The sequence below is a fragment of the Dasypus novemcinctus genome, chromosome 13 (genome assembly GCF_030445035.2).
Source record: "Dasypus novemcinctus isolate mDasNov1 chromosome 13, mDasNov1.1.hap2, whole genome shotgun sequence".
Lineage (NCBI taxonomy): Eukaryota > Metazoa > Chordata > Mammalia > Cingulata > Dasypodidae > Dasypus > Dasypus novemcinctus.
In genome coordinates, this window is record NC_080685.1 from 31,639,253 (window position 1) to 31,661,415 (window position 22,163).

Here is a 22,163-nt window from a genome sequence, read left to right on the forward strand (position 1 = left end):
AAATTCTCATGCAATGCTGGGATCACTTTCCCTTTTAAGGCATTCAACTGATTGGATAAAGCATTGTTCAGTGCTGATGGCAATCTCCTGATTGATGTAATTATAACCAGCTATCTACGATTTACCACTGCAGTAAAGTCAAAGTGACTAAAGTCCATAAAAGCCCTTGTATTACAGTTAGCCCAGTGCTTGCTTGACTAAACTACTGGGCACAATTTCCTGGCCGAATTGACACAGTAGCCTAACCATCACATCCCCCAGGCCCCACCGAGTGGTGAGGGGTCCAAGCTGGAGGATGAAGAGGAGAGGAAGGGGATGTCTCTGCTGAGTTTTGTTCTGTCCACCGCCAGCTTTCTGTCTGGCTGGATTGTAGGCTGGCGTGTGTTGTGACAGGAGCCTGAAGTTCAGAGAGCCGGAGACTTAGAGGTGGACGCTAACTTGGCCCAGCTGAGGCAGGGGAGAGGCGTTTGCAATGTGGGAAACTGGTCTCCTCCACAGAGACTCGAGGATTTTGCTGCTGGGGTGGGATCCTTGGGGTCCGGGCTGAAGAGAGCTGGGGCAGAGTTAACCTGGAGGCAGAAACCCAGGGCTTGGAGCCTGGTTCTGTCACATGTCAGCTGTGTGACCTTAAGCAAATCAGTTAACCTGCCTGCGCCTCCACCTGCCCATTTGTAAAATGAGGTAATGGGGCCTGCCCTGTGCTCTGCAGGGTCTTGAGAGGGTTACTTGATCTTGACTGTGAAAGCCTTGCCACCGGTCAGACCTGCCCAGGTGTGGGGTGAGAGGGGTTGGTTCTCTCCTTATTCAGCCACCCCTGCCCTTCCGGCCTAGCTGGAGCTGTGCAGGAAGGCGGCGGGCTCTGGCTCTAGCCTCCTGCGTCCTGCGAACACCGACGCCAGTCCCTCGAGGTGGAGAAGCACCTTCAAATCTGTCCAGAGTGCTGTCCTGTCTCCTGTGTAGTGGGGATGGGGATTCTGGTTCCATCGTGGCCCTGCCTTGCTGTTCGACCTTGAATAAATCTTGCCCCTTGAGAAGCCTACCTGTAAAGAGGGGCTTTATCAATTTTCAGAAGGGTTTTAACTTCATTCCTCAGAACCCTGGGGTGGGGTAAGGGGCTGCCCTCTGGGCCCCCCTTCCCCTATCGGAGAGGCTCTACCTCTGTCATTGAGTATACTGGGCTGTTTAAAATAAGATTTCCTTTGAATGAGGGGTTCTCTGGTTTTAAACGTGGCTGTAAATCCCTCGCTCCTGCTTAGAGCTCTTCCTCTGCTAATCAGCGGGAATACTCAGCTGTGCTAGCCAGGCCAATTACTCAACCTCTCCGAGTTTTGGGTTCTTGGCATTTAAAATGCAGGTAATACGTACCTCGTAAGGTCGAGGTGAAGCTTAAATGGAGCATCTCCACCCAGTCCCAGGTCAGGTGCCTGGCACAGGGCAACCGCTTAAAGAATGGGCAAGTTCTGTCCCTCTCAAGGTTATGACTGTCACCTGTGCATGAATGACTAAGCATTCAGCAACAGTTTAGTGCCAGACCCTGGCCTCAAAAGGGAGAGTCATAAGGACCCTCCCTCAAGAAACTCATTATAAAGGGATTCCCAAATCATGGTCTTGGATCTCTAAATCACCCCTACACCTCAGACATTCCTCCAAAGAGTCACCCTTCCTGCCACCCTGAGGGAGAAAAACTGCTCCCTGGTGGCCTAGGATCCCACCTGAAGCCCCCTACCGCCCACTCCCACCTGTCCAGTATTATAGCCTGATTCGAGCCAGGCCAACCTGTATTAAAATTCCAGTTCTGGGAGTGTGTGTAGCTCAGTGGTTGAGTACCTGCTTCTCATGTATGAGGTCCTGGGTTCAATCCCCAGTGCCTCCTAAAAAAAAAAAAAATCCAGTTCTGCTGCTACCCCTATGACCTTAGACCTTAGACCAGTGGTTCTCAAGCAGGGGCAGTTTTGCCCCCCAGGGAACATTTGGCAATGTCTGAAGACATTTCTGGTTCCCGTAATTGGAGATGAGAGGGCTGCTGGCATTTGGTGGGCAGAGGCCAGGGATGTTGCTAAACATCCTACAGTGCACAGGACAGCCTGGAACAACAAAGATCTGGCCCCAAATGTCAGTGCCAAGGTTGAGAAATTCTGCCCTTATTCTGGGCTTCAGTTTTCTCACCTGTTTAAAATGGCACTAATAATAGGATTATTTCGTGGATTCAACAAGGTAATGCAAATCGCCTAGTGCCTAACAAGAGTATGCACTCCATAAATTTTCCTAGAGTGATCTTTATTAGTTTCACTGAAATCTCTCTGGGTTTCATCGCTCTGCTGACGCTGCCCCAAGGCTGATGCCTCTTTCCTCGCTGGCCTCTGTGCCTCCCTTCTTCCCTTCTTGACCTCCAGCCCCTGCCAGCAAGTTACCGCTCCCCCAAACCCCACCCTGCACCCGAGCTCCTCGCAGGTCCATGCCTGCATCCCCCTCTTCTCCCTCCTGCCTCCTCTTCCATCTCTTGCCCTTACCTCTAGTGCCTTCCTGCACCCCTCGACGGGCCAGGCCGCACACCTTCCTCAGCTCTTCTCCACTTCTGCACCCCTATACAGGCTTTCTCCCCAGCCCCCGCCCACCCCCCACACCTCCCACGCACACCCAGCACCCAGCACACCCAGCATCCAGCCCAGGCGGCTGAAGCCTGAAGCAAGTGAAGCACATCCTGGATTGAACCAGGCTGCCTGGTGTCTAGTCCGGACTCTGAGCTCTGCCTGTTACTTACCGTCTGGTCTGGGGAAAGTGAGCCTCATCTGTAAAACAGGGACATAATCTCCCAACCCATCTGGTTATTTTGTGGACCAAGCTAGAGAATGTAAGTGAAAATATGTAGTCATCTCTAAAGAGCTTAAATCAATTAATTGCCCTGCTTTATATTTTTATTGCCACAGCCCTTACCATCTTCTAACAAACTATAATTTAGTCTTTTGTTGTGCAACTCCCTCCACTAGAATGCTGGCTCGCGAGGGTAGGGATTTCTGTCTGTTCTATTCACTGCTATATCCTTGGTTTCTAGAAGAGTGTCTGGCACATAGAAAGTGCTCAGTAAATATTTGTTGAACGACTGAATTCACTATGTTATTTTTTTTTTCTTTTTTTTTTTAATATTTATTTATTATTATTATTTTTTAATTACATTAAAAAAATATATGAGGTCCCATTCAACCCCACCGCCCCCGCCCCCCACTCCCCCCACAGCAACACTCTCTCCCATCATCATGATACATCCATTGCACCTGGTAAGTTCATCTCTGAGCATCACTGCACCCCATAGTCAATGGTCCACATCATAGCCCAGACTCTCTCACGTTCCATCCAGTGGGCCCTGGGGGGATCTATAGTGTCCCGTAATTGTCCGTGAAGCACTATCCAGGACAACTCCACGTCCCGAAAACGCCTCCACATCTCATCTCTTCCTCCCGTTCCCCACACCCAGCAGCCCCCATGGCTACCGTTCCCACACCCATTTCACATTTCCTCTGTGGACATTGGATTGGTTGTGTGAATTCACTATGTTATAAGGCATTTCTGCAAACTCTATAAAATCTACTTCCTCCAAAGAGCTTCCTTTCAAATGCACATTACCACAGCATCCCCATTTTATAGACAAGGAAACAGAGGCTGAAAGTAGTGAAATTACTCTTCCACAGTCACTTGAAAAATGGCAGGACATTTGTTCATTCAAGAAACACTGAGCACTTACTGTGTATCAAACACTGGGCCAGGTATTGGAGACACAGGTGACCAAGACTTGCTCTTTCCTGTCCCTCACGGAGCTCACCAAAGGGTGTGTGTGTGTAGGGAGAGGCCCAGAATGCTATAGCAGCACAGAGGAGGACCTCCTACCAAGGTCACTCGTCTCTAAAACACTGCCCAAGCCACTCCCCAAACTTTCCCCACCGTCTTCTGAGATCATTCATTAACTCTCCAACCACCTGGGATTCGTTTGTAATTCATTATCCAGTTCAGAGACCTATGCTGCTCCTTAACCCTTCTTGTTTGTCCTTCTGCCTTCCCAGCCAGGGGGCAGCCCCTCCAAGGGCGAGCAGAGCGGCATCATTACCCCTGGCTTGCTGTGCAGAATTCTGCACACTTACCTAGGAGCTCAGTCCCCAAGCAGTGAGCAGCAGAGCTAGCATCACCAGCAAGTGGGAGGCAGGATGGGGACCTGGTCTCCAACCAGGCACAACTTCCTCCTACCCCAACACCTCTCAGACCCAGGTCCATCTGGCCTCCCCTTCTCTCATGGGACAGGTGCTTCTCCTGGGACAGGTGATCCATTCTCTGGAAGGAGGAGAGCAGACCGAAAGCATTTGGGGTCCAGGGTTAAGACGGAATGTTCAGGATAGAGGTCCGCTTTCAAGTTCAGATTTAGGATTGAGGCCATTTTTGTGGTGGTGATGGGGGCCCTTTGGAAAGAGCCCAGACTGAAATGTGGGGGGAAAGCCCCTCTTTTCTCCTGCCCCTTGCCCCAAAGATGGGGAGGTCCAGGATAGGAAGAGTTAAGTGCGGTTTTCTTCCCCAGCCAGGAGGGGAAGCCAGTCCCGAGCTGGGTGGGGCAGAGGGGGGGCTCGGTGCCAGGGAGGGGGCTGAGGCAGCAGGAACATCACGAGCTGGGTCCCTCACGTTTCACTGGCTCACCCACCCCGCCTCTGCTCCCAGTTTGGGGAACAGAAGAGGGAGAAGCAGAACAAGGCTTTTTGTTCTGTCTGGGAAGTGGAGGGTGGGGTGCCACGCCCTGGGGCAGAGGGCTGCAGGGAGAGGAAGCAAAGCCAGGGTCCCCTCCAGGGTCCTCTAGGACAGACCACAGAGGTGGATGCTCGCCCGACTGCCCAGTCGCCCTCACAGAGTTGGGGGCCTCCCCAGTGCCCCTTCCTGGACACCCAGAGTCCCTGCCACAGTCCCACTACAGTCCCTTGTCCAATGTGAGGTCAGCTCCAGAACCCAGAAGCGAGGGCCCGGCCAGCCCTGCTTGCCTTGTGTATTACAGAAACCCTAATATCCTGGAGCTGTAGGAGTTAGCAACATAATTTAATTTCCCGGGTTCCTCAGCAGGGAATAATAAGCTGTGGGAGGCATCGGGACAGGCAGGCTGGCAGAGGGGCACCTCCTAGAGAGGATGAAGTGGCCGGCAGGGCCAGGTCAGGAATCAGGGAAAGGAGTAGAAGCCTGATCAAAGGGGTCCCTGGTGAGGTCCCCCGGGCTCCAGGGGTGGGGAAGCCTGGGGACTTGGCTGCTCCTGACCTGGGAGGGGGCCTGGTCCCCTCCCCAGAGCCAGCTTCAATCGGACCTGGGCAGAGAGGAGTGGAGAGTGCCAGGCTGGCCTCTGCAGCCGGCAGGGCTGGAAAGTGGAGGTGGAGGCCTTTGCCGTCCCTACCCTCACTGCCCACCTTTGACTAGAATTGGGTCCAAGACCCAACTTTGGCTGTCCAGCCCCTGGCCCTGTTCCCCCTTTCAGGCCCCCCCTGGGAACCACAAAAATCTAGGACCTGGTGTCCTGGCAACGTGATGAACGCATGCACAGCTCTGGTATCTGTTTTAAATTATCCAATAAAATAAGTACAGTCTTGGAAAAAAAAAATAAGTACAGTCCTAGGCTTGGCTGGGTGGGGTGAGGAGGAGGAGAAGAAAGGGACTGATGGGGGCAGGAACCGAGGCAGCCTGTTTTCCCAACTGCTTGGGCCAAAGGAAGAGGGCCCGGGCTGGGGACATGCAGCTGCCTTCTCTGGGGGACTGGGGTATTGCTTGGATCTAACACTCAATGCTCGGTTTGGAAGGGAAATAAATAGGTGCTGAAGACAGGAAAGTAGGGACCCCAAACTCCTGGATCTTGCCTCAAGATTGAGGGAGTGGGGGAACTCAAGACCCAGAACTTCACTGCCCACCCAGGGAAACCCAGGCATTCCTTCCCCCACTCCACCCCTGCCATCCTGAGATACAGCTTTGAATGGGCTGCCCACGTGGGTGGGGGGGACAAAGGGTGACTCACCATTACTATGGGGAGGAAGGGGGGAGCCAGTGGTAGAAGACGGGTGAGTCACCCTGCTGGGCGCCAGCCTCAGCCCTTCCCCCCACTCTCCTGGATTCCAGTGCTGCCTGCCTAGACCCTCCCCTCCCTTCACTTTGCCCCCAGTCCCCTCTTCCCCCTGCCTTTTGCCCATCCACTGTCACCCCTGGCCTCTACCCTCTACTCCAGAGGGTAAGAGAGGGAGTGGGGGAAGCTTTGAGCTGGCACCGCTGAGCAGGCAGAAACCAAGAGGGGAAGCTTACAGGGGTGCGCGGGAGAGAGGGGCCCCACCCCACCACCTCCTGCTGTCCTCTCCCCCCTCACCGCTCCACCTCTGCCCCAACGGGTATGTGGCGGCCCCTTTAAGAGCAGTGGCCCCTCCTCCCTTTCCCCAGACCTATTAGAGCCTTAGCCCGGGCGCCGGTGACTCAGAGTGTTCACGGGAGCGACGCGTCCACACTAGCCAACCCGGATCCCAAGGTCCGACAGCGTCCGGCCCAGATCCCCGCGCCTGCCAGGAGCAAGCCCAGAGCCAGCCGGCCGGCGTGCTCTGACCCCGAGCAGCCTCTGTCCTTCGGCCCGAGCTCCGCGCCCTTCCCGGGACCCCTGCCCCTCGGGCAGCGCTGCCACCCTGCCGGCCATGGAGACCCCGTCCCAGCGGCGCGCCACCCGCAGCGGGGCGCAGGCCAGTTCCACCCCGCTGTCGCCCACCCGCATCACGCGGCTTCAGGAGAAGGAGGACCTGCAGGAGCTCAATGACCGCCTGGCGGTCTACATCGACCGGGTGCGCTCGCTGGAGACGGAGAACGCGGGACTGCGCCTTCGCATCACCGAGTCCGAGGAGGTGGTCAGCCGCGAGGTGTCCGGCATCAAGGCCGCCTACGAGGCCGAGCTCGGAGATGCCCGCAAGACTCTCGACTCCGTGGCCAAGGAGCGCGCCCGCCTGCAGCTGGAGCTGAGCAAAGTGCGCGAGGAGTTTAAGGAGCTCAAAGCGCGGTGAGTGCGCCCAGGTGGCGGCGAGCGCGGCGGGAGAGCGCGGGCGGACGGGCGGCTCCGGGAAGGGAGCGGGAGGGCTCCCGGCGGCTGATAACTTTGTCATGCAGTCTCCTCCCTCCCCGGAACTGCCCTTTGGGGGTGATTGGCGGTGCCTAGGGATATTGTCTTGACTAGGACGGAGGGGGAAGGATTTTGGGTGAGGGTAGGAGATATATAATGAATGGTGGGGTCATCGGGGTCCAATAGGGGTTTGCCCCAGACGCGCGTTTGGTCAGGGTGGGGTTTGCCAGCCATTCGGAGCCTAGGGGAGGAGCTTGAGGAAAGCCGATCCGGCCCTGCCTGGTCTGAAAAATCTGGACATGCAGGACATATTGGAGTGGGAGAAAAGGTCCTGTTAGAACTTTCGTGGCCGGCGTGGCACGGTGCCACCTTTGCCCAGCCTGGGTCTGGGCACAGATACTTGTTAAGACAGAGCTTCCAAGCTGGCAGATGTCTAAAGGTGCCGGAGAGAAGTGACCAAGGAGTATGGCGGTGGCCTCCTTGCCATGACGTTTTCCTGGGGTCCTCCTAAGAGTCAAGCTCTGCCTCATTCCCTGCATGTCCGGGACCTCTCTGGGCTCTGGCAGGCCCACCTACAACAGAGCCGCTCCCCTGCAACTCCCACAGCCCTCGGCTTGCTCGGGAGTGCAAGGGAGGGAGGGAGACAGAGGGCAGAGGCTCCCACCTCAGGAAGCTGTGCTCTGCCTGGTCTCTGGGAGGGCCTCGGTCTCTGTCCTGCCCTCCCTCGGGGTGAGCCGCTTCCATCCCAGCCAGAGCCAGTCTTTGCTCTGGCACATCCTCTCAGTCTCTGACGTTTTGATCTTTGACTTATTAAACTGCTGGAATACAGCGACATTTTTGAAATCCAGCTGTTGAGAGCTTTAGGCCACTCCCACCCCATCCATCCCCGCCCTGTTCTGCTCCACCCTCTTTTCGAAAAAGGCCTCTGGGAGCCTGGAAGTTTAGTCCCTCATCTCCCAGCTCCTCAAGATTTTGGTTTCCTTCTCCCCACTCCCCCTACCTCTATGAAGACCCAGGCCAAAAAACACTTAAGGTGCTTATAGATCCCGGGGTGGGGAGATGGGGACCTGTGGGTTTGGCTTTCCCCCTCCCTTTATGTCATCTTTTCCAAACTCACGTTCTTCCCAGATCCTCTCTACGGGGGTTCTACTCCTTCACTGCCCACTCCCCATGTGGACTTGGCCAGATCTCATCACCCTTCTAATCGAGTGGAAGGAAGTTCTCTGAGGAGACTGGTTGAACCTTTATTTCTGTTAAAAGGGATTACTCCTGTTTTTCCCCTAGTGAGATGAATAATTTAGTTAGCAGGACAAACAGGAGACAAGTTAGTGGAGTCAGCCCCTCCCCCCACACACACTGGTTGAGAATTAGTGTTCTCAACCAGGCCACTCAACTACCAAAGCTGTATCTTTTTCTGGAGAAGGCACTGGTTGGCGGAACGGGCGAGTGGAGCCTAACCGGGCCAGGCCAGTCTGTCTGCTCGGCCTCCTGGTGCAGCTGTCCAGGCCTGGGACACCAGGCGGGTGTGTGTGCACGTGGGGGTGGAGCGTGCCTTGTTATATTTAGCCACCTGCTTCTCTTCTCCCCCACTGATCCTGGCCGGGGAGGCTGGGCTTCCGGAAAAGGGGGTGGGTGTTGCGCACCTGGATCTCAGGCGCATGGGAGGTGGGGGTGGAGACAGAGGGGGCTCAGACTGGGTGTCTGTCCCCTTCTAGGTCCCCAGTAGAAAAAGCAAGCTTTGTTGCTCCCTTTTGTACCTGTTGTGCTCAGAATGGGGTGGAGAAGTGGAGAGAAGGAAGAGTTTGGGAGAGGAGGAAAGGCAGTGCCTCAACCCCTCCCACCGAAGCCCGGTTGAATGTTTAATTAGAGCTGGGAGCTCAAGGCCAGGCTTGGGGTTGGGATCCGGAGCTGCCTGTAAGACCCTGTGACACTGGCCCTGCCTGGGTACCTCAACCACACTCCAGGGTACTGGGCTGGGCCATAGGGTTCCAGCAGAAACACCCTTTGACCCCCACCCCCATACTTTCCTCACTGGAACAGGTGGGATTTGGATACCTAAGTGTGGGGAGGATGGGGAAGTTGAGAACGGCAGGCTTGGAACTGGGCCCCACCCCAGGCAGGACAGCTGGGTGGATGACTCAGATGCTGCCCCCCTCTCTTCCACCCTGGCTTTACAAGAGACAACAGGAGACAGGGTGGAGGCAGCAGATGTCTTATAGGGAAGAGATGGGGGCCCAAGGGCCTGTGTCTTTTACCCCCCTCCCCATTACATTCTGGAGTCTCTTCCCTGCCTCCTTCCTTTGGAGCCGGGGTTCTAGATGGGCAATGTGCACAGGTGGTTCTAGAGTTGAATCGAGAGCTTGGGCTGCAGGATGGTGCTGGGGTCTGTGCTTTCCCATGCGGAGCCGACAGAGGAAGGCTGACTCAGAAGTGGGGAGATCCCAGACCCACAAAGCAGAAGCGCCTCTACCCACTCTCCCCCCAGACGAGGCCTTGGTGCTCAATGACTTCCTGGATGGCCCGCCTTACACAGCCTGGTGGGGATGGGCAGGGAGGCACAGGCGCAGGCTCGTGCGGGCTCCGGGCAGGACCAGAACAGCAAAGGCTGCGGAGGTGTAGAGGCTTGTCCCATGTCACACAACGAGTGGAGTGGGCCAGGACTTGAGCATGGGCTCTCTTGCTCCCAGTCATGTGCTCTGACCACTAAACCTCACTTCTCCAGCTTGAAGCACAGGTTGGGGTTCTGAGGGTGGAGGCTAGAGGCTCAGCGCCTGGGGCCTGAGCCCCGCTCCTGCAGCCTGAATCAGAGGCACCTTACCGCTCTGCTGTCCTACCAGGGCCTGTTAACAGCCCGTGCCCCAGCCTGTACCTGGAAAGACCCAGGACCCTGCCAGGTCTTGCATTGTGAGACAGTCAGAGCTTGGAGGCTATGAAAGGCTGGTGATTCTGACTTGAGACTGTCTTGGGACTTGACTTGGGAATTTTCTACCTAGCTCCAAAGGACGCTGTGCCCTTTGGCAGAGACATTAGGATAATGGGGTGAGGGCTTTGGAGATACTGGGCCCCAGCCTTCACCTGGTGTCACCTCTCCCATTCCCCTGCCCTGAAGTCCATGCTCTGATCCAAATGGGAAGAAGAAGGTGCTGTTAACCCTGGGGCCTGAGAAGTACTTAAGGAGCCCAAGAAAAACACACGAGAGAATTCTTCGCTAGGGCTGTGATTGTTTTCCCGGGATTCGTGCCCTTGGTTGGCCCTTCCCTGGCCTCCAGGAGTCTGAGACCCTGACTTTTGGGTGGGAAGTGCCCAGTGCCCCCCCTCCCAGCCCTGTTCTCGGTGATACAGTAGCTCAGTATCAGGACTGAAGCCAGGGACAGCTGGGGAGACAACTGGTCGAAGATACCAGTCCACATACCAACTGTGCCCTCTGCTCCCCTCCCCGCCACCCCTCTCCCAGCCTCTCATCATCTCTAGCAGCTGCAGCAGCCAAGTCTGGCTCAGAGGCCCAGACACTCAGGCAGTTCATCGTATTCCTACCTCAGGCCACCTGTACTGAAGGTGACACAGGCTGAGCTCTAACATGCTTGGAGATGTCCGGAGAGAGGGTCTTTGGGGAGGGTCTCCTATGCTTAATAAGAGTCAGGTTAGTCTACCAAAAAATTGCCAGGCAGCATGGAATGGTAGAAACAGTCCTGAATCTCAGTGTCCTTAGTTCTAGCCTTGGCTCTGCCACTAAATTGCTGTGTGGCCTTGAGCAAATTACCTTCCTTCTCTGGATTTCTTTAGCTATAAAAGAAGAAAAAAAAAAAGAATGAAAACAAACAATAAAAAGAAAGAAAGAGAAAAAAGGGGGTTAGAGCAGCAGGTCTCCAGAGATCCCTAAGTTTCCAAAGTAGTACAATGACTCACAAAATGAGAAAACCGTCTACTAAAATACCAAGCTGTTACTATTAAAATCAATTACAGTTAATGAGAAATAATGAATAGCCAATGGTCTTCTCAACAGAAATATTTCCCATGACCTGTGGGATTATAAGTACTAATGTTCTTCTCTATTTCTCAAAAAAAAGTTTATTAGAAATGGTTAATTGTTATGCCATCCTCTCTTGGCTCAGACTTTGTTTCATTGCTAGGAGGAAAGGATTGTATCGTGAAATAGGGAAGAGGGAGAGTGAGCACAGAAGGGGACTCCCTCTGACCCATGCTTGGTGCTAGCGGGCAGGGCCTAGGAAAGGGTAGGGCTGTTGTTTTCAGCTGGGCAGGAGCAGAGGGCACAAGCCTGGAGCCAGAGGAGGAGCAGGGCGACCTTGATCTGCCCACCTGCCACCCTTCCTGCACCCACCCTGGCTTCCTCAACCTGAGGCTGGGCCGTGAGACGTTCTGGGCCCTTTTTAGTCCCTTAAGGGAGGGCACAGGGCTTGGGAAGGAGGCAGGGGGCTCCCCCTGTCCCTCTGTGGGAGAGGAAGCGGAATCCTGCCTGTGGAAGCCAGGACTAATTCTGGCTGGGATCCCGGGCCTGGCAGGGGAGCTGCGTCACCGTGTAGGGCAGAGCGAGTGGGAGATCCTGTGCTTGTCCCGCCGGGAAAGTCAAGGCTGAGGGGTGGCCTTTCCTTGAGAACTGTGCTCGGGTTGCAGCCAGGGATGAGGGTCTGAATCTGGTGGGGGACAGACGGAAGGGGAACAGGACACATGGGTCCCTTTAGGGCCGGCCCAGGGGAGCCAGACCCTTCATCTTAAAGGGTCCAGCCTCTAGGCCGATGAGCGAGGTTGTCTGGGACTCTCCTTGCTGGCGAAGCCCTGGCGCTGCTGGATAGAGGGCTGCATCTTCCTTGGGCTGGAATGCAGTGGGACCAGACCTCCGAGGTCCTCCCCCGCTTCCTCTCCTGACCCTGAGGTGTGGCTCTCTCCCCTTCCTGGTGTTGTCAGGGTTAATGACTGAGCCACCAGATGAGAGGCTAAGAAAGGGCTGCTGAGTTGGCTTCTTGTGGGGATTCCTCCCCCCCCCAAATGCCCCTCCCTTTGGCCAGTGGCCTTCTTCTCTCCATCGGGAGAGACATTCTACCTTCTTCTAGGGCCTCCCTCCCTCCCCGGTACCTCTGCTGCTTTTGGTCTATCTCCAGGCCCCACCCCCTGCATTTTTGTGACAACACAAAAATGACTTCTGGAGAGAGAGGCCGGAAGACTGGAGAGTGAGGTTTGGCAGGGGACCTTGCAGGGGGCGGCTGCTCAGGAGGCCAGCAGCCCGGTGTCCGGGGTGCACAGCGCCCCGACCCCAGGCCCCAGGCTTCTGCTTCTGCACAATGCCACGTTGATACACCCAGCAGCTGTGACTCAGGCCTGGCCCCGTGCCAGGCTCAGCGCCTCTGCCCTCGTCTGGACATGTAAACAGACCTCCGAGCCCCCATTTCAGCGGCAGCTTCCCCCACCCCCCGAGTCGCTGCCTCTGACTCTAGTCAAGACCTGGCTCTACTCGGGTTGGAGGGCGGAGCGGAGCGGTGGCAGCGGGAGCCCGGCGGCCCTGGAAGGGGATCTGAGAGGCCTCAGACCGGGGCACGTTTGGTGGTGTTACACCCAAGCGAGGCATGCAGAAGCAGGCTGGCCCGGCTGCGGGCACACGTGTGCCTCTGTGGGGGGGTCGCTGGGTGTGGCCCGTAGTGGAGGGACACCCAGAACTTCACAGGATGGGGCTTGGGGAAGGCTCACTAGGAACACCTGCCCCCTCCTTGTGGGGAAGTCTGGGGATGAAAGACTTCCCACACCCTGCCCTTACCCGACAGTGATGGCAGACCCACAGGCCAGCCCACAGAACAAGCGCTAGTTAGCTTTTGGGGTGGAGAGAATGTTAAGTCTCCTGGCTGCGCACCCGCTTATGGGTGCGTGTGATGTTTGGGGTGGGTGGGAGTGGTGGTTTCGCTAGGTATCACTGTCCGGCTGGGGTGTCTCCCAGCAGGAGAGGCAGAGGCCGCCGCGGCTCCCGGGCCCTCTTCCTGGGCTCTCTGCGCTGTTCCCTGCAGCCCCCACGTGCATCCCACCATTCCCTGGTTTGTCCTGTCTGCTGTGAGTGTCCTCAGGTTACCCAGAGGGCAGGTTTTCAGTGAGTGAGCCCGCCCCTCTCCAGGCCTTGGTTTCCCCCTCTGTAAAAGTGCAGGAGTTGGTCCAGGACGGGGTCCCTCCAGAAGCCTTGAGCATACGAACTTACCTCTAGACTAGGGCATGCAGGGGACATACAGAAAAAGCCCTGAGACACAGCACCAGTGGAGAGAGAAAAAACCCAAGAGGTAAAACAAATGGCACCCTTGGCTCCAGCCAGAGGCAGCTGGAGGAGGGAGGGACGGGGAGTGGGGTGGTGGCTGCGGTGGTGGTTGAGCTGGCAGAAGGCGGTGGACTGGGATAAATGGCGGGAACGAGGGAGAGGAGGAACACTGCAGGGGAGGAGGTGCAGGAGTAAAAGGAGGGGTGGCACGAACATGCAGGCAGGCTTGGGATGGCCACAGGAGATGCCCGGGTGCCCAGCACGAGGTCAGCCTGGGCGGAAGTCTAGACCACCCGGAGGGCTGGGGGGCTGGGGGGCGCAGTCACCTGAGGGCAGAGCCTCCCACCACCCACCCAGCCCTGCCCAGCCCGGCCACAGGGGGCGCCGTTTCCCACGAGGCAGGAAATGCCCCCGGCTCGGAGCCCTTGTCTTCTCTCCCACCTCCAGCCATGGGGAACACGGAGGGCCGGTGAGGCAGGGCTGCCATGGTGGGGGGGCCCCAGGGTGGGTCTGAGGGGCCCCTGCAGGGCTGGACCAGCTGCTCCACCGCCCCCTCCCCCTGCAGCTCCTCCCACTCGTTATTTTCAATGTCTTTCCCAGCCCGGGGAGGAAATGGGGGCCTCTCCCTTGGGCCTTGCACACTGCTCCCAGCAACCGGGCCCTCGACAGCCCGTGGCCAGCCCTGGCTTCCATATCTGGCATCGGAACTGGCGGAGGCGGGTGACTCAGCAGGCGGGCCAGCGCCTGGCCTGGTGCCCACCCAGCCCCTCTGCTGTGCTGAGCACCTTTCTCTCCCCAGAGCAGCCCCGAGAGTCCTGGCCTTCAGCGGCCCCGCAGCCAAAGCCTCACAGCCCACCCCACCCCCCCGCCTTGCGCCACAAACCCACCAGCCCCCAGCTCTCATTTTTCCCCCGTTCTTTCCCTCTCTGCTACTCTCTCCTCCACCACCCCAATCTCTTACCTCTTTCTGAGGTCAGATCTGCCCACGGTGGGAAGAGTTAGAAACAGGATGCCCAGCCCTTCTTCCCTCACAAGGCGACAGGGATGGAGCCGCTCCTGAGCTTGGAGAAGCTGGCGGATGCAAGGGGGCGAGCCAGTCCCTCCCACTGGCATGCCATGGGCCTGGAGCAGGATGCGGGCACAGCCAGGGTCTCCCCTGTGAGCACTAGAGGATTTCCCGACCCCTGCCCCCGAGTATTGTCTGCCTGAGAATGAGTCACCTGAGAAGCCCCTGGTCCCCACCCTTCCCAGCTCCCCTCCCTCGCCCCACCCGGTCCTCCCTGCCAACCCCGGGGCGGGGGGACGGCAGTCAGCACGTGCCCAGCTCTCCCGACCCTGATGGACTCGGGGGCACGGGCAGCATTACCGTGGGCCAAACACCACCGTGGGGCCAGCGCCTGCTGTGGGTCCCTGCTAGGACTCGGGACCCGGTCTAGGGACGGAATGGCATTTGGAGCCACTGGGTAGGCAAGACTGGGGAGGTGGTAGGCGAGGTGCTGCGCTCTGCACCCCAGCCGTCCCTCTAGGAGTGTGTGTGGCTCTTTGGCCACAGCCTCCTGCGGTCTGAGTCATGAGCCACGGGTGATAGTGGCTTCTTCCCCCGAAGGAAACCGCAGAGGCCCTTGCTCCCATTTCCCTCTGCTCGTGGTTCCCCTCATCTGCAGGGTGTGTTTTAGTCCTTTCATCGCATCTCTTTCAAGTGTTAGTCAAAGCCTTAGGGAGGGAAAAGGAAAATAGGGCCCTGAATTTTTTAGGAGGCCACATAGCTTGGCATGTGTTGGAGCAGTACTACATTGAGTTCCAACTCTGTGGGACCCTGGCCATAGCTCTCCGTGCCTTAGTTTCCTCAACCACATAGTACTAGCCCTGTCTCACAGGGTAGCTGTGAAGGTTGAGTGAGTGAAGTGTGGTGACGTGTAGAGCGGCCCCTGGCACATAGGAGGCTGCTACCATCATCATCATCACCACCGCCACCACTGCTACCTCCACCCTTGGGAGCAGGAGGAGGTGACAAGGTTAGACGGAAAGAAAAATTCCTGTACTTGTCAGACTGTCAGCTCCCAGAAGGCAGGAACCACACACCTCTGTTTTCCTCAGACAGTGCCTGGCACTGCCGTGGAAAGGGTATTTCTGAGGAAGACTCCTGGAGTTCCTCGTCTGGGTGTCAAAGAGGAGGCCAGGGGAGGAGGCAGGGTGAGGGAAGAGATGCCCTTGAGATGTGTTCTCAAGCCATCCTGTCGCTCCTTCCTGCTTCTCCCAGCGCAGGTTGGCTGGGCCGGGGAGCTTTGTGCCAGCGTCTCCATTCTTCCTCTGGGCATGTGGCTTAGGAAGGCACCTTGTGGCTTCTGGACCTTGTGATGAGGTGCAGGGGGAGGAGCCCTGGGCCAACAGCCAGAAGTGACTGTAACCCTGCCCCTACTGCTGGCCGGCCGTGCTAGATACTGGGCCAGTCGCCTTCTTCCTCTGCACCTCAGTTTCTTCAGCTGTAAAAGGAGGGCGTTGAGCTGAACCGACTCTGAGCTCTTTCTCGTTCTCTGAATTCTGAGAGCTGAGGTCCTTCCCCTGCCTTGCAGTGCTGCCAGCCACGGCCGTTAGCCTTCGGGGCAAGGAGGCCTCTTCTGGGAAGTCCCTTGCCAGCCTTGGAGTCTGCCCAAGGGGCTCGGAATCTATGTCCACCGCGTCGCTTCGTTTTACCAGCGGTTTTTCTTGGTCTTCCCTCCTCCCCCTTGTAGCTGCCTCAGCTTCGGAAAAGTTCTGAAGTCATGGAAACTTGGGGCTGTGCTCCCAGCCAGGGGCTGGGCCGGATGGCAGCCAAAACTTGAGCCTGGTTTTGACTTTATTTTTAGCTTTTCTGACTGAGACAGGGGAGGGGAGATATCCTCCAGGTCTGGAAGGGCTTCTTTTTGCAGGAGACAGACACTTGCATTAAATAACTTGTTCTGAGGTGTGGCCAGCTGCCTGGAGCGAGCGAGGATGCAGGCCTAGGGAGCTCCCGCCGGTCTTCGTGCCCTTCCCCTGTCCCTCTGGACATCGCTCGGTCCCCCTCCTGGCCCAGCGGAGACTCCCTTTTTGGAATCTCCTCCGCTGGGGGAAGGTGACCCCCTCCCTCCAGACCTTTCTCAAGTCTGTTCTTCTCTATCTCACTTCAGGGGGAATTGTTGGGTCTCCTGAGCTTAGGGCTTCTGTGGCAGGGGAAAAATGTTGGCAGAGCTGCTTTTCTCCTTTCCAGAATAGATTTCCCCCCCTGCCCACGTCTGGTTTTCCTTTTTTCCATCTGCTGTGGTGGGCTCATGCGTAAGGAGTGACGAGTTACAGATGGCAGCTGGGACCAGGCTCCCTGGGTCTACTGCCGTCTCTCACACGATGTTTGTGAAGGGATCGGAACGACTGGAAAGTTCCTAGGATTCCGGGAGGTTTTCAAGAAAACATGACCCCTCCGGTTTGCTATCCAGTAAAAAGGGACCTGTTCTAGCTAAAGCAGGGGCCCCGTTCTAGCTAAAGCTTTACCCAGCTTGAGGGGCAGAAGAGGCTCCAGCTGGACGCGCTCTGCCCTGCCCAGACCAGAAAGCCCAGTCTGGGTCCGAGCGCCCCTGGTTGCCCTCATCCGTGGCCCCCCGGGGCGCCTCTTGCCTTCCCCGCAGTCCCAGCGGTGTAAAAGGGACTAGGAGTGCTCAAATTGAGAAGCCTTGGGGTCACACGGACCCCAGAGCTGGGAGCCTGGCTGTCTGAGTCCCCAGAGGGGGGGGGCGGAAGGTGGGTGGAGCCCAGGGAGGAGGAGTGTAAGGCCCCGCAGCGTGGGAAGGGGCAGGAGACAAAGGTGCCCCTGTCTCTAGGGAAGGGATGGGAGGGGAGAGAGGGAAAAGCATTCGCATCATGGGATGGAGCTTTGCCCTTAGCCCCAGGCACGTTCCTGAGCCCTGAGTCATGGGAAGGGTGGAGGAACAGGAAGGGGGTTTTCGGGGATCCTGCGGGAGGTGGGAGCAAGTGGGCAGATGCAAACCAGCCGAAACCGGGCTGCCTTCTCCTGGTAGTTGGGGGGACAGCAGAGCCGGGTCCCACGGCCCAGCTCTCAGGGAAGGGCCTCCCTCCCCCCACGGGGGCCCGCTCTAGGGAATGGGCTTCTCTTAAACCCACGCTTCCCTCTCTTCAGCAATACCAAGAAGGAGGGAGACCTGATGGCCGCCCAGGCCCGGCTCAAGGACCTGGAGGCTCTGCTCAACTCCAAGGAGGCGGCCCTGAGCACCGCCCTCAGCGAGAAGCGCACGCTGGAGAGCGAGCTGCATGACCTGCGCGGCCAGGTGGCCAAGGTGAGGCCTTCCCTGAGGCCCGTCCGGGACCCCAGTGGACCCCTCCAAGCACACGCACCCTCACCTTTCCATCCCAGTCTGCCCAGGAAGTGCCTGGCCTGACCTGTCACACGGTAGCAGTTACCTGCCTAGCATCATTTCCCCCACCAGACCACATCTCACCCTTCCTTGGCTGTCCAAGGTCTCTGGCAGAGCACAGGTGAATTTCTAAGAACCCACAGCCATTTCCCTATAACTGCAGTGAAGTGTGGCTGACCCTGAGTCCCTCCCGGTTTGGCCCTCCTATGAACAGCCTGTGACCTCTCTGGAAAGAAGGAGAGGAGCTGGAGGTCGTCCACAGAGCCCACAGGAGCTGATGGCTAAGTACACATGGGAGGCACATGAATAAGGCCTTACTTGGAGAGTGTAGCTTTTACTTTCAAAGCACTTTGCTATCTAGTCTCGCCTCTCACTTCTCGTGTTACAAGCTAGGAAACATAATTAAAGAAATTGGCTTATTTCCAATTTTATAGCCTCACCTGCTCAGAGCAGGGCCAAGACTAGAACCAGTTGCCCAGCTGCCATCCTGGGCTCTCTCCCTTCCCAGGCTCTGCCAGGCTATGCCAGCGGGTCTCCTACAAAACCGAGGCTGGGCCATTCTGGGCCCCTTGCCTCCAGCTCTGTGCCTCCCCCAGTCCCTCCCAGCTGTGCAGGCCAGCCTGTGCTTTCTAGAGTGAAAACTCTCAGCAAAGGTGGTCCCCTGCTCAGACTTCTTCAGGGTTCTTTTCCTGGCAGGGGGGCTGTCTTCTTGATCCAGGCCCTGCCTCCCTGTCCGGCCACCTCTCCCTGCCTGTTCTGCAGGCTCTGGCAGTACTAATCATCCTGAAGATCTCAGAACACATGCGTGCCTCAGATCTCTGTGCCTCTGCCCCTGCCCCCAGCCCCGGCCTTCAAGAGGTCTCAGCCTCTTGGAGGCCTTCGCAGACCCGCCGCCACCACCACTACGCCAGGCACACTGTGGTTCCTTTCCTTCCCCCCTGGTCCCTCTCTACTTTGCACCTACCTCCTTTACAGCAGTCGGTAGAGGAGGAGGTCCTATGGGGGTGGGAGGGGCCCAGCACCCACCCAGAGTGGTTACAGTGAGTGAGTGAGGCCAGGACCTCCACCTGAGTCCCCCGGGGCCTGTTTCCTCACCTGTGAGAGATGGAATAGCCCATCTCTCAGCTGCCTTCCGGCTCCGACCTCTGCCCCACTTCCTCAGCTCGAGGCAGCCCTGGGTGAGGCCAAGAAGCAGCTTCAGGATGAGATGCTGCGGCGGGTGGATGCTGAGAACAGGCTGCAGACCCTGAAGGAGGAACTGGACTTCCAGAAGAACATCTACAGCGAGGTCGGCACCGTGAGCTTGGCAGGCCAGAGGGCCGGGCTGGGAGGTGGCAGACCTGCGTCCGGGGGGTCTGGGGGTCAGCGGTGGACAGCACTCTCCTGCCCGAGCCCTCAAAGCGGGGCCGACGGTGGCTTGTGGGGTCAGGGTAGGGCAGGGAGCTGGGCCACTGGGGCTCTCAGTCTCCAAGGAACCGGTGCTGATCTCAGTTTCGACGTCTTGGCTCCGACCCTTCCAGGAGCTGCGCGAGACTAAGCGCCGTCACGAGACCCGGCTGGTGGAGATCGACAACGGGAAGCAGCGCGAGTTCGAGAGCCGCCTGGCGGATGCGCTGCAGGAGCTGCGGGCCCAGCACGAGGACCAGGTGGAGCAGTACAAGAAGGAGCTGGAGAAGACCTATTCAGCCAAGGTGCTTGCTGTGCCCCAGCTCCCTCACTGCCTCGGCCTCCACTGGGATGTTCCATGCGGCCCAGGCGGGTGGGGGCAGGCATCGGGGCCTGAAGCCGCAGCAGCGATGCTGTCCTCCTCCCTCCCCCCTGGCCCCTGCAGCCCTAACCCCGGCTCCTCCCCTCCAGCTGGACAATGCCAGGCAGTCGGCGGAGAGGAACAGCAACCTGGTGGGGGCCGCCCACGAGGAGCTGCAGCAGTCCCGCATCCGCATCGACAGCCTCTCGGCCCAGCTCAGCCAGCTGCAGAAGCAGGTGATGCACCCCCTCGCCCTCCCTCGTGCCCACCGGCCCAGGCAGGACGGGGGTGGAAGTCCAGGGGGACTTCTTGAGGAGGGCGTGGTAGAGGGGAGGGACAGAACATGCCCCCAGGACACAGACCAGAGCCTGGGAGTCGGAGGACCTGTGCCATGGCACCATCTTCTCACCACTACGACCTTCTCCCCTCAGAGCCCCTATTGTTCCGTTTGGAAATGGAAATGGTTCTTGTCCTCCCTAACTCACAGACTCAAATGAGTATTTATTAAGTGCTTCGAAATGTGCCGTGTTAAAAGCCTCCGTGTTATTCTTTTTTTTTTTTTTAAGTTTTATTTTTTATTTCTCTCCCCTTCCCCGCCCGCCCCCCACCCCAGTTGTCTGCTCTCTGTGTCCATTCGCTGTGTGTTCTGTGGGAATCTGTGTCTCTTTTTGTTGCATCATCTTGCTGCGTCAGCTCTCCGTGTGTGTGGCGCCATTCCTGGGCAGGCTGCACTTTCCTTCGCGCTGGGCGACTCTGCTTACGGGGCGCACTCCTTGCGCGTGGGGCTCCCCTACGCAGGGGACATCCCTGCGTGGCAGGGCACTCCTTGCGCGCATCAGTGCTGCGCGTGGGCCAGCTCCACATGGTTCAGGAGGCCATGGGTTTGAGCCCTGGACCTCCCATGTGGTAGGCGGACGGACCTACCTGTTGGGCCAAATCTACCTCCCACCTCCATGTTACTGGAGGTGGCTGTGCCATTTGTAACAGGAGGAAATAACCTTAGAACAGGAGATTTTAGTGAGGTGTCGGGAAGGACCTCGCGGTTGCTAGCCAAGGGCCCGACAGAACCTGCCCTGGGCTTGGATAGGAGGCTTGAGATCCTGGGGAGCATATCTAGGTCTTCCCTACCCCTTACCACATCCTTCCCTCTCAAAACGTGGGGCCCTTGGGAGCTCACCAGACCCCCACCCTCCCTACCCCAGCTGGCAGCCAGGGAGGCGAAGCTGAGGGACCTGGAGGACTCCCTGGCCCGCGAGCGAGACACCAGCCGGCGGCTGCTGGCGGAGAAAGAGCGGGAGATGGCGGAAATGCGGGCCCGGATGCAGCAGCAGCTGGACGAGTACCAGGAGCTGCTGGACATCAAGCTGGCCCTGGACATGGAGATCCACGCCTACCGCAAGCTCCTGGAGGGCGAGGAGGAGAGGTGGGCTGGGGACAGGGCGGGGAGGGGCTAGGAGTGGCCTCTGACCTGCGATCGGCGTCACCGGGCCCCCCACCTTGTCTCCCCCCTCCGCAGGCTCCGCCTGTCCCCCAGCCCCACCTCGCAGCGCAGCCGCGGCCGAGCCTCCTCTCACTCATCCCAGACGCAGGGCGGGGGCAGCGTCACCAAAAAGCGCAAGCTGGAGGCCAGCGAGAGCCGCAGCAGCTTCTCGCAGCACGCTCGCACCAGCGGGCGCGTGGCCGTGGAGGAGGTGGACGAGGAGGGCAAGTTTGTGCGCCTGCGCAACAAGTCCAATGAGGTAAGCCCCCGGTCGGGATCTGACGGAATACAGCTGGGTTGGGGAGGAAACCCGAGGAATGAAGGCACCAAATCTGGAGAAAGGAGCCCCCTTCCCACCCACAGTCCCAGAGAGCGCGTCTCCGTTGCCCTCTAGCCCCAGTCCCGGCTCCGCCACTTTCCAGGCCGTCAGTCCTTGGGCAAGTGATTTATTCTTGTAGGTTATCAGTGTCCTCATCCGCAACATAGGGATAAGTCGTGGCCCTGTGTCTTTGAGTGGTTGGGAAGATGACAGCTAAAGCATCAAGGGTGTCAGGCACAGCTCCTGGCGGCGGGGGGCTGGGGGCAGGGGCCTCTGATTGGGGGAGGGTCCTGCCAGGCCCTTGAGCTGGAGAAACCTCCTGGCCCCGGATGCGCCTCCCCCACCTTCCTCTCCCCGCCCTCCCTGGCAGGACCAGTCCATGGGCAATTGGCAGATCAAGCGCCAGAATGGAGAGGACCCCTTGCTGACCTACCGCTTCCCACCCAAGTTCACCCTGAAGGCTGGGCAGGTGGTGACGGTGAGTGGCCGGATGTCCCAGGCACTGGGGCGGCCTGGGGGTGGGGGCCGGGCTGAGGATGGGCGCGCTGGAGTGAGCTGATCCTCCCTCCCCAGATCTGGGCTTCAGGGGCCGGGGCTACCCATAGCCCCCCTACCGACTTGGTGTGGAAGGCGCAGAGCACCTGGGGCTGCGGGAACAGCCTGCGCACCGCCCTCATCAACTCCACCGGGGAGGTGAGTACGCCGCCCGCCGGCCTTCCGCGGGGCAGGCCCCCCTGCTGGCCAACACCGGCCCGCTTCCCTCAACCTCAGGCAGCCACCCTGGAGTCACTTTCTCTTGCCTCTCGGGTGCAGCCCCAGTCCCCACCCTCCCCACCCAGGAGCAAACTGAAAGCTGCTTCCCCCGGTGGCAGGAGGGCTGGAA

At 58.3% G+C, this 22,163-nt stretch overlaps 1 protein-coding gene across 1 annotated transcript in view; it reads left to right on the forward strand.

Annotated features, from left to right (window-relative positions):
- Nucleotides 1–22,163, forward strand: part of LMNA (lamin A/C) — a 42,587-nt gene that overhangs the window by 17,888 nt on the left and 2,536 nt on the right. The window contains exons 2-10 of the mRNA XM_058309875.1: nt 6,439–7,039; nt 17,500–17,656; nt 18,897–19,022; nt 19,255–19,425; nt 19,592–19,717; nt 20,684–20,904; nt 20,998–21,220; nt 21,651–21,758; nt 21,854–21,973. Coding sequence (XP_058165858.1) covers nt 6,684–7,039; nt 17,500–17,656; nt 18,897–19,022; nt 19,255–19,425; nt 19,592–19,717; nt 20,684–20,904; nt 20,998–21,220; nt 21,651–21,758; nt 21,854–21,973 — 1,608 coding nt within the window. The 5' untranslated portion in view covers nt 6,439–6,683. The remainder of the gene's footprint in view (nt 1–6,438; nt 7,040–17,499; nt 17,657–18,896; nt 19,023–19,254; nt 19,426–19,591; nt 19,718–20,683; nt 20,905–20,997; nt 21,221–21,650; nt 21,759–21,853; nt 21,974–22,163) is intronic.